At 43.6% G+C, this 13998-nt stretch overlaps 1 protein-coding gene across 1 annotated transcript in view; it reads right to left on the bottom strand.

The window, feature by feature from the left end:
* Nucleotides 1-1415: 1415 nt before the first annotated feature.
* Nucleotides 1416-13998, bottom strand: part of ttll10 (tubulin tyrosine ligase-like family, member 10) — a 32583-nt gene continuing 20000 nt past the window's right edge. The window contains exons 10-16 of the mRNA XM_036532724.1: nt 13347-13432; nt 12436-12622; nt 9538-9709; nt 7534-7674; nt 6793-6909; nt 2858-2951; nt 1416-2401 (exon numbers count right to left, since the gene is read on the bottom strand). Coding sequence (XP_036388617.1) covers nt 1416-2401; nt 2858-2951; nt 6793-6909; nt 7534-7674; nt 9538-9709; nt 12436-12622; nt 13347-13432 — 1783 coding nt within the window. The remainder of the gene's footprint in view (nt 2402-2857; nt 2952-6792; nt 6910-7533; nt 7675-9537; nt 9710-12435; nt 12623-13346; nt 13433-13998) is intronic.

Genomic DNA, 13998 nt, shown 5'->3' with positions numbered 1-13998 from the left:
GAATTGCTGGCACTGGCCGGGTGGAGATGTGGTCTACACGTCTGACTCACAGCGTCTGTTAAGCTCATTAGCATGTAAGCTTCAATCCTCTTGAGTAACCCGTCTGCCTCCGCAGGGGTTAACATTTCTGGGTTTACCGGGGTCATGGAGGAGAAATCCAGAAACTCCAAAGTTTTCACAAGACCTTCAATCACCGATTACTCAAAAATCTGTGGTTCTGTCCCAGTCCAAAGGTACATAAATACACATTTTGCTCAGCTAAGCATTACATTTTGTTAGATTTAATTATTAATTTATATAATGTTCTTTTTGCAAAACTGGTTTATAAGTTTACATATGGGTACATTTTCATTCCAAAGGGAGACCACACTGATGTGTGATGTGGAAATACTTTATTACTGCCATTTATTTTTGCAGAGCTGTGTATGTCTCATGCTCTAATTTATCATCCCCTGTTATTTATTAACGCTACAGCATGCATGAAGAAAATATGCCATAGCAATAAATTGATCTAATAATTTGACATGAAGCACTATGTGAGATCAGTGATGTAACCAGTGTATTTTAAAGAACTTTGAGATTAACACGTGTTTTGTTTAACACTTTTTGAGTAAATAAGCTCTTGAAATGTTTCATCATTTTAAATAAACACAGATAATTCAATTTAGTAATTGCTATGTCCTTAATATAAAAAAAGTTCTATATTTTCTCATTAAGTAAGTGCTTTTGGATTTGTGAGTTCATTCAAATAATAAATGGTCAGAGGTCCAGAGTACTAAGTATTTCTCCACACATAAACCACAATAATGTTTGTGTAATACCGAGCACCTCTATGTCTTAAATGATGATTATGAGTGAATCAACGACTCAAAGAGTGACAAAAGTTTTGTATTTAAAAAAATATTTGTGAATTTACTGTGACTAGTTAAAGCAATCTTTTTACTCATATTCAATTCTCAACAATTCATATGTAATGTTTATTCAAGTTTATCTATATTATTTTGGGCTTCCTGAAACAGTGTGACATTGCACATTTGAAGTGAAGATTTAGGAGCTAACCTGGGACATCAATCAGCACTAACACCCACCTTAGAGAATCACGGTCTAGCAGCTTCCTTGGGGAAGAAAACAATGAACCACTCAACACTAAAGCAAAGTATTTTTTTATGATCAAGTTTAAACCCAGTGATGTCATTCATATTCTACGTAATGTACAACTCAAATGTTTGGTTGCTTTTTTTTTTTGAAAGAGAGCATACATCATTCCAACTCAGGACTTCAACATGTCCTATCCTTGATTGGCTGGCAGCTCAAATCTCATGTAATTCCTATTGTCTGCTGGTGGAATGTCATCACTAGAACCCTCACAATAATGGATGTGTGAGATCCACAGAGGATGTCATAGTTCCCAGGAGTCACTCCTTTTTGTCACCCTCCTCCTGACTGTATGACCCGTTTATGCCGACGCCCGCAGAGGGACTGGTCTCCTCCTGGGAGGACTGTGTAGGCTTCTGTTTTAAGTTCACGTGCTGCTCCTTGCTCTTTGGGCGATAGACGAAGACGCGCGATTCGCTGGTCACCGTTGGGGTGGACTGCGACCTGATGGAGGCCCTTACCCTGTAGGAGGGGGCAGGTGGGTGGAGCTCGGAGGGGTCTGATTGCTGCTCCAAGGTGCGCTTGCTGACACACGGCTCCACACGGCTGAGAGTAGGTCTTGGATGGAATGGGCGGGACTTGATGTCAGCGACTCTGACTACAAGACTCCTGGGGTTCTCTGCATTGGCGGCTGTGGGCGTCTCTGTATCGGTACTCCTGGATGTCTCCACATTGGTGTTGCTGGGGGTGTCTACATTGGTGTTGCTGGGGGTCTCCTCTTTGGTGCCGCTGGGGGTCTCTCCATTGGTGTTGCTGGGGGTCTCTGCATTGGTGCCGCTGGTGGTCTCTCCATTGGTGTTGCTGGGGGCCTCTGCATTGGTGGAACTGAGATTCTCTCCATTAGCAGCCCCTGGGGTCTCTGCATTGTTGGCCTCTCCACTGGTGTCCGTGGGTGTCTTTCCACTGGTGTCCGCGGGTACCTCTGTGGTCGTGGTCCTAGGAGTCTCTGTAGCCGTGGGGGGCTGGCTGGGATTGGCCTGAACAGCCAGGGTTGCCGAGGTGACCAGGATGGTCCTGCCTCCTGACCTCTCCACTGCCCCTGCCACCGATACTGCTTTTGGGGTCTTGGTAGCTGGTCTGGGGGTTCCTGAGCCCTTGTGGTGGGCTGTCCTCAGAGGCCCCGCCGTCCTGCTCCGGTAGATGGGGGTGCTGTGGCCTCCGTACAGCAGGACAAAGTCTCTCTGGCTGACCAGCGGCAGCAGCTTCAGACCACTGCGGCACTTATGGAAGATCTCCAGGGTCAGGTCTGAGAGGAAGAGAAAGGTACTTCATCTTGAGATCATATATCTTAATAAAAATACTGTTTCTAAATAAGCATATTACATTAAAACCTTTTTTCTCTATGAAAGTGAAATTGCGTACAGTATACCATGGAAATATTTGCCTTATTCCACATAAATTACAAATTTAGAGAAAACAAAATTCTTTTGTTTTTATCGAAGTCACGACAAAATTTCAATTGCATTTTATGTTTCGCATTTTACAAATAATTACCATTACGTACCACAAATAAACTTACCATTACTTAAACATAGTACAACTACTCAACTATAATCATCTAAATAGTTGTCAAATGCCTCCACAACAGACAAAACACGCTGTGAATGTAATCTCAGGTGTCCTATTCTGACCTACAGTAAATCTGATTCACCATTCAGCCACAGCTGTGGTCTATCATATGTCTATGACATTGATGCCTCACCCAGAGCCTCTGTGACAGTGCTGGGCACCACGTCTTTCAGGACCTGGCAGTTGGTGTGGAGTGCAGGGTTACTGTTCATCTCCAGGAGCCACACCTGTTGAGGGAGAGCGGGAGCAGCATCATCCTCTGGATGCACAATCGCAATCCATTACCCCTCAGAGGCAGGCTTTGACTTCAATTACAATACCTGATGCAATCCACCTTCTTGTCATGACCCATTTATCCCTTAAGAATTGACCCAGCGCATACAGATGCGCATATTAAACAGCACATCTCACTGCTGCACAGTTCATGAAAACACGCTGGTGGTCATGTGGTGTTAACCCTGCAGACCCACTGGGGAATGTCAGCACCTTTGCGATCATTCCTCTGTGTGTGAGTCTGTGACTCTAATCCGCTCTAATCCAGCTCCTCAGTTAGAATGGAAAATTAATTCCTGTGTTGCTTCTTTTTCAGTTATCAAAATATCCTGGGACCTCATCCATGGGGGCATTGTTCAAATTTGACAGATTCCTTTTCTGGTTGAGACTCAGAAAAATCACATGGAAGTATTAGCCAGACCTACAGCAGAACTGTAATAGATGAAGGCATGCGTGACAGGTTTAATTTTGAGACAAAATTGGCTGCATTCTCGTCTTCTCTTTCCCTCTCTTCCTCCGCGACTCAAACTGCACAGAACATTGACGAATGATGTTTTAATTATGTCGCTGCATATAACATTTCCTCTCTAACCCAGGAACATTCATCACTTTTCAACCACGTCTCACCACACCATTAATTTTAATTAATTTAATTAATGCCAGATTATTTTAAAAGGTAGACAATTTCTTTACTGTCACCATGAGAGGGCACTCTTAGCACACTCTGCAGGACCAGTGATACCAAAAGACTATCTCATCTTAACATTGCTTCATATTATACCAATGCATGAGTACTTAGGCTAAGTAACTGCAATACTGAAAATTTTTTACATTCAGTAACTAAGACCCTGGAGAAAAGGTGTTCTTCATGTTTTTTCGAATATGATTTAATTAGGACACAGCAAAAGTCATAATTTGTGTTTCATAATCGCGCCATATGGTATGTTATTTTTAAAATTAATAAATTCACATGACAGGAAGGCACTGAGGGCCAAGCAGATTAAATCCACATGCTATTTTAAGGTTTACCTGTAACTCTGATAGTTTAATGCTTTAGCTATGGATCTTCAGGTTCTAATCACCTTAACGTTATTCGCAGGCTGTCTTAGTATTCACATGTAGAGTAACTCATGTTAGGGCTCGCTTATTATAGACTGTGTCTGTGTGTGTATGTGTGGAGGTGCTCTGAGCCTTTGGGATTCACATTACAGGATAAAGGTCACACAAAATCCCTGCATTACCTTGAGCCATGTCCACTTCCCCAATTTCTACAAACAATGTGGATTCACCATTCAAGAACTGTAATATTACAAAGTAGATCTACGTTGAATTTAAAAGACCAGGCAGTAAGCGCTACAGCATTGAGCAGTGCTGTGTGATGTCTCATTAGCCCGGGACAGCAGCGGGGTGGCATGGTGTTTCAGGAATTGCACTCGTAATGAGGCGCTTGCAGCCTCACAACCCCAGGGGGGAGCCGCTGCTGTAATTTTCAGCAAGGGACTTACCTGATTTGATTGCATGAAAACTCCAGCGGAGTAAATGGAATATATATAATATCAAAGTTCGATAATTCACCCCAGGTATTCGCAGATGCAATGTAATACCTTCATGAAAGGGCAGTTCTTTACAACGATGCGCAGAGTTTCACATTAAGACGACATATGAGTCCTCCTTAAAGCTCTGACATGGACCCACACATCACCCCTGTAATTGCGGTTCAAATGTCCTTTCCTTTGGCCGGCTCCTTGTCTCGCCTCTCTGCGGTTACTTCGCCTGACCGCCATTAACCCCCTGCCATTTTGTTTGTTGCTCCAATTCGATTTGAATTTGTGGGGGTGATGTAATCTGGGAACCGATACCTCAGGCCTGGTGACCTTGTGTTTTCTGCTGTCCCTCACAGCGTTGCTTAGCAACTGCTTTTCCTAGGTACAGTTCTGGAGGTAACTAAGGAAGAGGATTGGTGCCTTGGTGGCTGGGGCTCCCTAAACAAAACATCTGCACATTTTGTCACTCCTTGAATAGCTACTGATTTGACTCACCATATGTCAGTAAATCAAAACATGCAAGTTAGTTTACATGAGATAACATACTGACAATGGGGCAGGCTTGTATAGTAAAATAAACACATGAATGTTTCCCCAGATTATATAGAAACCCAAAAAAAGAAGGGTTTTTGCAGCTGCAATGCAGAGATGTGAGGTAAGGTGCCAGCAATTTTCAGTTGTCAAATTAGTAAAACAATTCTATATTTATAAATCTTAAATCACTTTCAGAACAAAATGAAATGGTGATAAAGTGTAAGCACGTTTTGAGTAAAAGTCTGAGTTGTACACTGAGCACCATAAGAAACTCAACAAACCGAAATTATCAGGAATATTTTTAAAAAGCAGAAAATTCAGCAGGTGCGCTGATAATTTTCTGGCTCCACATGACAGGCATCTACACGCTGATTAACATTTTGTCATCGGCAGTTATTATCAGCGGGGCATGCACTGTGAAGGTCATCGGCTCGCAGAGTGTCTGTCGTCCTGTGGAACCGGCATGAGCTGCACATCTGCGATGCGCCGGGTCGCGGGCGCTGTCTTGAGGGATTATGTCTCGTTCCTCTTGCGGAGGGTGGATGAGCGTCTCTGCCTCATGTTGTCGGGAGAGGGTTGGCCACCAGATAGCCGCATAACTACCTGTGTTCTATGTCTCATTTAGTTAATGTCTTTCATTAATTAGTTATTACTGTTGTTTAAGCCTTGCCCTTTGTTCATGTGTTTGCTCAGTCTTGAGTTGTTTTGTGTCTCTTTATTTGCTTTGAACCAAACCTCTTCTGTCTCGAGTCATCTGTGCATTTGGGTTCACCCTGCTCCTTGTCACACACATCATCCCAGCTCATCCCACAGACACTCGGCAGGGTTCAGGGTGAAGGCCAGAACATAGAGCATGCTTATCGCTCATCCTGTGGGAAGGCTGGGCTTCATGTTTTCATGTCAGTATGAGCCTGCAGGAAGGCCAGCAAGAAATGGCATACACATTGCGTGGCACAGATCACTCAAAGCGGGACTTCTGGTAGCATATAGACACACCTGGCCAGACCTTCGTGCTTGAAGTTCCCAAACACATTGATCTGTTTCTGATGCAGTGCAAAACTATGATGATCAAAGATGGAGCACGATACAATGATGTGATCTTGACCAGGAGACTTGGCTTGTCCTCTCCCATATCATGGTGTATCATTAAAAGGCTGTTTGGTTTACTCCAGCCTTCAACATACTGATGGCACAGAGGTGATGCACTCTTGTTTAGTGGGGTATGTTGGTCCTGTTCTGTAAGATTCATTCTTCATTTTCAAGAGGCTTTACATTCAGAGGGTTAAATCTACTTGTCACCTCATTTTACCCATTCAACAGTCAGAGCTTCAAATATTCACCTGAACGTTTCACAGCCAGTAAATAAAATAAAATAAATGATCAGTAAATAAAACTGAAGAAAATGTTTAACCAATACCAAAAATCAGTGTGTTTTATTTTCTATAAAAACATACCGAGATGATACAGCGATATGTTTCTTATGCTGCTCAGTTTTATTTGAAAAAGTATTTTGTTTTATGAGGCTCTATCGGTTAAAAAACTGTGATAAAACGGTACCTCCAGGGAAGGACATTAGATTTTAAAATTACTAAAGCGTTTACTAGTAAAATTCTTGTTTGAATTATAAACCACCCCCAGAGTGTAAATCTTATCTAATCTCTTTCTGAGACAGAGGCAGGCAGAGGGCGTCCTACCAACCCCTGCTTCCATTCCTCACCTTGAAGTCCTCGTCAATCATGAAGTCGCAGCCAATGAGGTCGAAGAGGCCCAGCTTGCGCTCCAGCTTGGCCTTCACTGCCAGGAAGCACTGGACGATGATGGCCTGCATCCGCTTCTATATAAGACACAGAGAGAGGAAGTGTGTGAAGGACTGACGTTCTGTCACATGTTAAAATGTCAGCCCCACAATGTGCCACAAATTATAACAACTTTGCCTCCTTTGTGAAGCTCAAAAAATGTGACGCAAGAGCACTGCTGTTGAGCAGCGTGCAAAATGTGAATTGCGTGAGTAAAAAAAAATCTAAACTTTTCCTTAAAAGCGCAAGCTTGTGAGTCTTAAATAAGGACCTCAACTAAGCAATAAGGAATAAATAATAATTTTACTTCAGAGAAGTAAAACAATAATTTTACTTTTTACTACAGCTGCTGTTATTCTCAATAGATCAAAGAGATGTGCACATATAATTTGCACCTGCTCTTTTTTCAACCCTCACAACATATATCATATTCATAATACTGCCTCTAAACAACAGGTGAAGCGGTTACCATGATAACGGAGATTCAACACCTGCATGACATCCTCCTTCACACCCCCAGCCCCATCCTACCCCAGCAGGCCCAAGCCCTGGGACAGGTCTCCTCCAATCAGCTCGCCCCGATCGTGACAAACACGCAAACACACAGAACATCCGTAATTAGCCCCGTCTGGCTCTCTCCTCCCGCTCGCACGCAAACTCACTGCGAAGGCACCGAGGACCCAGTCCTGGGGGAGCCCCTTGGCCTCCCGGAACTGCGCGTTAACATAGGCATTGAAGCGCTCCATGGACCAGACCGTCTCCTCCTTCAGCACGCTGTACAGGGGGTTCTTCTTCTGCATGTACTGCGCAGACACAGCAGGGAAACAGCAGAGAGAGAGAGAGAGAGAGAGTGCGCGAGAGAGAGAGAGAGAGAGAGAGAGAGAGAGAGAGAGAGAGAGAGAGAGAGAAAGAGAAAGAGAAGGGTATTCAGGAAGTTTGAATTTCAGTGGAAAAAAAGGTCAAATTTTTCAAAGCTTCGCCAACTACTGACACCAGCTCCGTGTTCCTCACAACTTAAATCCTTCAGTTCACGAATTCTGACTGTAGTCGGATGTGTAGGGGCAGCATTCAATAAAAGCCATGAAGTGCTGAGCAAAAGCAAAGGCTCCGAGGGCCTCTGAAGGAGGGGCGCTTTGTGTGACTGTGCTCACGGATTCACTTCCTGTTGGCGTCTGTTGACTGTGGCCTCCGTCGAGCCGTGGGACACAAAGGACAGGTTCAACTCCCTCTCTCCCTCCCCGGTGGAAGATCAACACAGCATTCACACAGTCTCACAGCTGGCTTGTTATTTAGGATATACTCACGGGCAGCAAATCGCCCCCAGTTTTCCATATGCCATTTTACTCTAGTGACATCCAAATATGCCTGAGTCAAGTCCACACAAGTTATGTTTTGGCAGTGCATTATGCTACACATCAGGCTATATTCTGAACCGAGAAAATTGATATAGCAATTTAAAGAGGATTTAGAGAGTACATCGCGCACGAAACGCCTTGTTAATATGTAACACGGGTCACTCAACACCCTTGCCAGTTGTCACCTGTAACAATTTTGTGCTGATACACAAGTAACAAGCACTACGAATTTTCTGAGCAATTTCTGGGTAATTTGACTGCTCGGATCTCTCAGAGAGTCTGTCCCAATTCCGTCACACTGCTCCGATGATAACTTCACAGTGGCAGAGACGCGTGCAGCACAGTGAGTGACAGATTGGAGCCATTACACTTGACAACAGCAGACTGTAATTTCATGCCATAAATAGAAAGGCAGTCTGATTAGGACGGGCACGTATAATGAAAGCCGGCGGAGAGCGAATTAATGAAGATCATCACAACCGAATGCAGCTTTAAAACAATGACAGCAAACGTTTTTTCCCCTAATTTGTTCCGTCCCTAATTACTTTTTTTTTTTCTAATGCAGTGATGACTGATTCCTGATGATAAACGCACATGAGGCTCTGTATTTTGCCTATTTTATCTAGCTCTGTATTTCCCCTATTTTATCACATGTAAAGAGAAAAAAACTGCCTCCTTCCCGGCCCCCCCTCCCTCCTTCCCTGCCCCCCCTCCCTCTCCCAGAGCAGTCACTCAGGTGCTCCCAGGCAGATGCCTTCCGGAGGTTTCCACAGGGGTCAGCGGGTAATTTACACTGAGCTAATGAGGTTCGGCTACCGTATTCCTCACCCCTCCCCCGCCTCCATCTCCCACGAGGCGGCTATGTGTGACACAGCCAAAGCTGAAAATAAAGAGTGCAAAAGCCGCACACCGCCGTAGACGGCCATCTCCAGCACACAGTACCTAAACCACACACAGACAGTGTGCATATTAACAGACAGTGAATATTAAGATGCGCACTTACATAACCCAATCATTGCGTTAGTAGTGGTTATTCCATTACGTTACATTACTGGCATTTAGCAGACGCTCTTATCCAGAGCAACTTACGTAAGTTACAGTTTTTTTTTTTACAATGTTATCCATTTATACAGCTGGATATTTACTGAGGCAACTGTGGGTTAAGTACCTTAAGTACCAAAGGTACAGCAGCAGCGCCCCAGTGGGTCCTGTTAGTCTGTTTGGTAAGCAATGTAAAATTCTTCAGAAGGAGAGATGAAGATCCAGATATTGATAGAGTAAGTTCAATTATTTGATGATGCCCGCGCTTACCTGATTGGTCAAGTGAGAAGTGAGGTTATTGGAGTTGGGATCGTAGAGGTCACAGGTTAATCTAACGTAACCATGGCGAAAGAACACCATGTACGGTGTGGTGCAGGCGATGAGAAAGTAGGATCGAACATCAAATTTTCTGCCTTTCAGAAGCAGGGGGTTCTGAAGATACCTGTTTAAAAACAGCAGGATTTATACAATACACATTAATATCAGATTGCCCACAGCTCTTCAGTGTTCAGTGGAGACTACCGTCTCAAGAGATCAGATTTGTCATTCTGGTCACGGTCAATGCAGCAGACATTCACAGATGCTGTCATGCCTAATTGAATATGTGTGATGAAGCACATCCAAAACAGTTTCAATGCACATTCTAAATTCTAATTCCACATGCATACAAGTGCACGTGGTATTAGACACCAGCTATGTTTCAGACCTGACAACATGTCCATTGTCCAGCATGTGCTAAACTGAGATAATGTATGTACAGACATGGCACAATCGGAGGCAGCGGGCGATTCACCACTTACTTTACGCGCATCAGGCATTTTTCATTAAAATTCAAGGTTTGTTTCATAGAATAGTAATTGGTTGGAAAATAGGAGACACGTGGGTAATGGCCAATGCTGATCACTGCAAACAGGGGCACTCTTGAAATACTAATGATATTTAAGTGCACAGATTTCGCTGGCAGTACTGTAAACTCTAAAAGACTGACCAAACAGGCAGGTGGTAGAGGAGGGTTTTGAGACTGACCACTAGAGGGCAGTGTAAACTAACAAAAAGGTAAATAAGTGGGAGTCTACAGTGTGTCCCCTCTAAAGCTCAAATATGCTGCCTGAGGTGGCTTTGCATGAGAGTATTTGTCAGTGGGAGTAATTCTATAGTGTTCATTACATCCACAGTGGGACCATAACAGGGTCACCATCTGTTTACTACAACAAAATCCCTCAAACAAACATTGCTGTTTCCACCTTTTTACTTATTAACACGGGTCAATGTGTTTTAGTGACACATTTTACAAGGTTAAATGAATGAGGGTTTTGTCAGGGGATGTTTAAGACAAAGTCACAAAAACATACATTTTTCAATATCAGTTTATCTACACTGAAATGTCATGTGCTTGGTTGTTTATACAGCTGGGATTGGCTGAGAACACAAAAAATGAACAAATCAAAAAAAAATATGTCAGTTTTACACGATATGCCAATGGTTATGTTAATCTGGAAAATGTATTTCTGACAAGTCAGAAAGCTACAAATGATGTAGCCTTTGGTCTTTGGTGCTATCTGGCTCCCTATAAATGATTGCAGTATTATGGTGTTCACTCAGGAATGTGTTTATTCTAAACAGATAATGTCTGATAGAGAAAGCTAATGTTAACAGCATTTTATAACAAAGTCACAGCTTTGTGGGCCAGTGTTCACTCCGGTTCACAGGAGAGGAATATGTGCAAGAGCCTTATAACACCCGCGCTACTGTCTCCAGCTACAGGAGGAGACGTCGGGGAGCAAAGAGCCCTCCTGTCTGTCTTCACTGAGATTGCACAGGATTAAGAAGCATTCAAGGCTGCCAGTGCTCAATGGAAGCATCATGCTCTGTAATAGGAGCAGTTCTAAGACAATATCTCCCTGCTGATCCCAGTTCAGCAACAACTGAACCTCTCATCATTAAGCACCAGCCCCAGGTTCAACTGAGGACTCTCTCTTGAGTGTAGCTGCACCAAAGAGATATATGACTTAACTAGACATGCCAAAGACATGACTCAAAAAAAGACTGGTTTACTATGAGAGATTTTTTCACTTTTCTCACATTTAATCTTCTAGGCCAGAAAAGATTGGAAAACATGCTGCCACTCAAGCGACACAGAGTTACAGGATATAGGTAAGAAATAAAGGTATTTGAGATGTATCTGGGCGGCAGTTACAGCGGCTTTGGACCAGAGGGCTGTGGTTTTGGATAAAGACATTTTAAAAGTTCCCTCTTAAATTCAACAGAAAGTACGCACCACAAATTAAGACAGGCATATAACTTAATTTCAGACGAATTGTATATGGAGGAAGGAACTGTCAAATATCAAATGCACAAAGTCTTGTTTATTCATTTATAACCAGAAAGGGAAAGGTAGCAGAATCCTCTCCTTTCATGCCAGACTCTCTCTTTAATCATTACCTTCATATGAATAATTCCATCTGGAATTGAACCAGAGGCATCATCTCCAAATCTCTCTCTTCCCATCCCCAGTGGATGAGACCTACCTCGTCTGACAGGTGGAGGTGAGAGGGGAGTGATTGAGTGACATCATCAAAGAAACCTGTCAAGAGGCGTGGGGACACACGTCGCCCCCGATTCACAGCGGGGTGGAAAGAAATGTGACAAACTCTGCAAGAGCATTGCTCTTTTGTATTATCAACACATTAAGTTGCAAAAATGTCACACTCATCAGGTGCTCACAACTTTTAGTGAGCTCTGTATACTGGAATGGCCAATTTAGAAACAGAACTTAAGAGAGCATCTTAGGATGTGTGGAGGACAGTACATTACATTATTGATATTTAGCAAACGCTCTTGTCCAGAGCGACTTACATAGGCTATTATTTTATCCATTTATACAGCTGAATATTTACTGAGGCATTTATGGGCTGGGTACAACAGCAGCATCCCAATGGGGAATTAAACCAGCAACCTTTCGGTTACTAGCCCTGCTCCTTACCACTGCACCAGACTACTGTAACAGTATTACATATGTGGCCAGCAAGTATAAGCACTCAAGGCACGTCCCATTAAAACAGTGCTACAGGGCCTCAGCCCTGCTGAGCCACCCCTGCCTCTGTGCGAGTCCGTGCCGGCAGAACCTGCTGCGTGCGGACGGTAAGTGCCAGACTCAGCGCCACTCACCGCTGGACGATGCGGGCCTGTGGCAGGCGGAAGGGCAGCTTCCTGCTACTCAAGCTGTCCTCACTGATCTGCAGCCGGGTCTGGAAGGTCGAGATCTCCTCCTCCGTCCGCAGCAGGAAGATGCCTCTGCCCTGGTTGAGGCCCGTGGGCTTGCAGATCCAGGCCTCGGTCCTGTCACCCTTCACGGCTGTCTCCAAGAGAAGGGGACAGAAAGGCAGACACTTCACTACGTCAGCACCTTCAGCTGGAACTACGCAAGCACGGCACCGGGCTCAGACAGGTAGAGCTGGAATACATAGTTTCCGTTTACCTTTTGAACATTTACACCATTACACATAACCCTGATTGACCCTACAGCGACCTCAAAATCATTTCACATGCAACACTGCTGAGCAATAAAGAAATGAACCAACAATGACCTTGTTGTGTGAGGGATGTGGTCATCTATTTGGTTTTCAATAGATGGTGCTAACAGGTGGACTGATTGATTGGGTCAGAGGATCAAGAGGACAGACACCTTTACTGTGTACAGCTGTGTACAGCCTCTGCTCTCTCCTGAGAAGTCAGTGCTGGGCTCAGAAGCTGAGAGTGCCCTTTGATAGCAGAGAGGTGTGAGATATTGGTATATTTTATTTTAGAGAGTTACTTTCCTCAAGAGTTTATAGAGAAAAACAATATTAACACTACCAATAAAGCATTCATTTGCTTTCTTTTTGCATTTACTTTTCATAAAAATCTAAGTATCTACAGTATGTTTGTAGACTTCTGCATTTGCAAGTCTACTTGCAGACCTAGAGCTTTGGGTTGGGTTTGGAGCTTCATATTAAAAAGCGAAGAAAACCTAAAACAAATGTAACCTTTTAGAAAAAGCACATGTCACCCATTTCCCTGTGAAGGTCATCCATGTTTACCTTTGTGCTGTGCAAAGAAGGCATCCTTCTCTTTTTTAATATCCATGCGGTAGGTAACTGGGAAAAACTCTTCCATCTTCAGCTTCCTGCAGAACACAGGGCAACATAACCAGAGATGTCAGGTAACCTCACTTTATCACTGGCATGTTTTACACACATTTTCTGACCTCCTATTCTTTGTAAAAGGGGATGGCTGGGGACCGGACTTCAGTTTCCTGGTCATTCATGTCCTCTGTACTATGTTATCCTAACCAAGGTCTTAGAATCCCAGCTTCCTGAAATTTTTGTAAAAAAGCATTCAACAGGCGAATGCTTTTTGAAATGTCTTTTTGCTATATACTGCAGCACAGTAGGTTAAAACATGAAATTACTTTTAGAAGTACACTGAATGTACACATTTGTAATACAAAACTGCTATTAAACAGAAGTACACTCAAAGTCTGGAAGCGATTCTTTCTACAGACAGAATCCTTTCATTCTAGCTTCCTGTTAAGCCAGCAGTATTTGTGACCGCCTGTAACCCAGCCCTGAATAGGTTCCGCCCATCTGGTCTCACCAGGTACGCATTCATAACTCTGCCTTCGGCATTCACCTGCTACCTGCATCAGGGGAATTTTCTGCTGTGAGGGAGGACCGGCGAACAGCGCCACGT

Source organism: Megalops cyprinoides, chromosome 7 (assembly GCF_013368585.1).
Source record: "Megalops cyprinoides isolate fMegCyp1 chromosome 7, fMegCyp1.pri, whole genome shotgun sequence".
Classification (NCBI taxonomy): domain Eukaryota; kingdom Metazoa; phylum Chordata; class Actinopteri; order Elopiformes; family Megalopidae; genus Megalops; species Megalops cyprinoides.
This window is presented reverse-complemented; position numbering and strand designations above follow the sequence as displayed.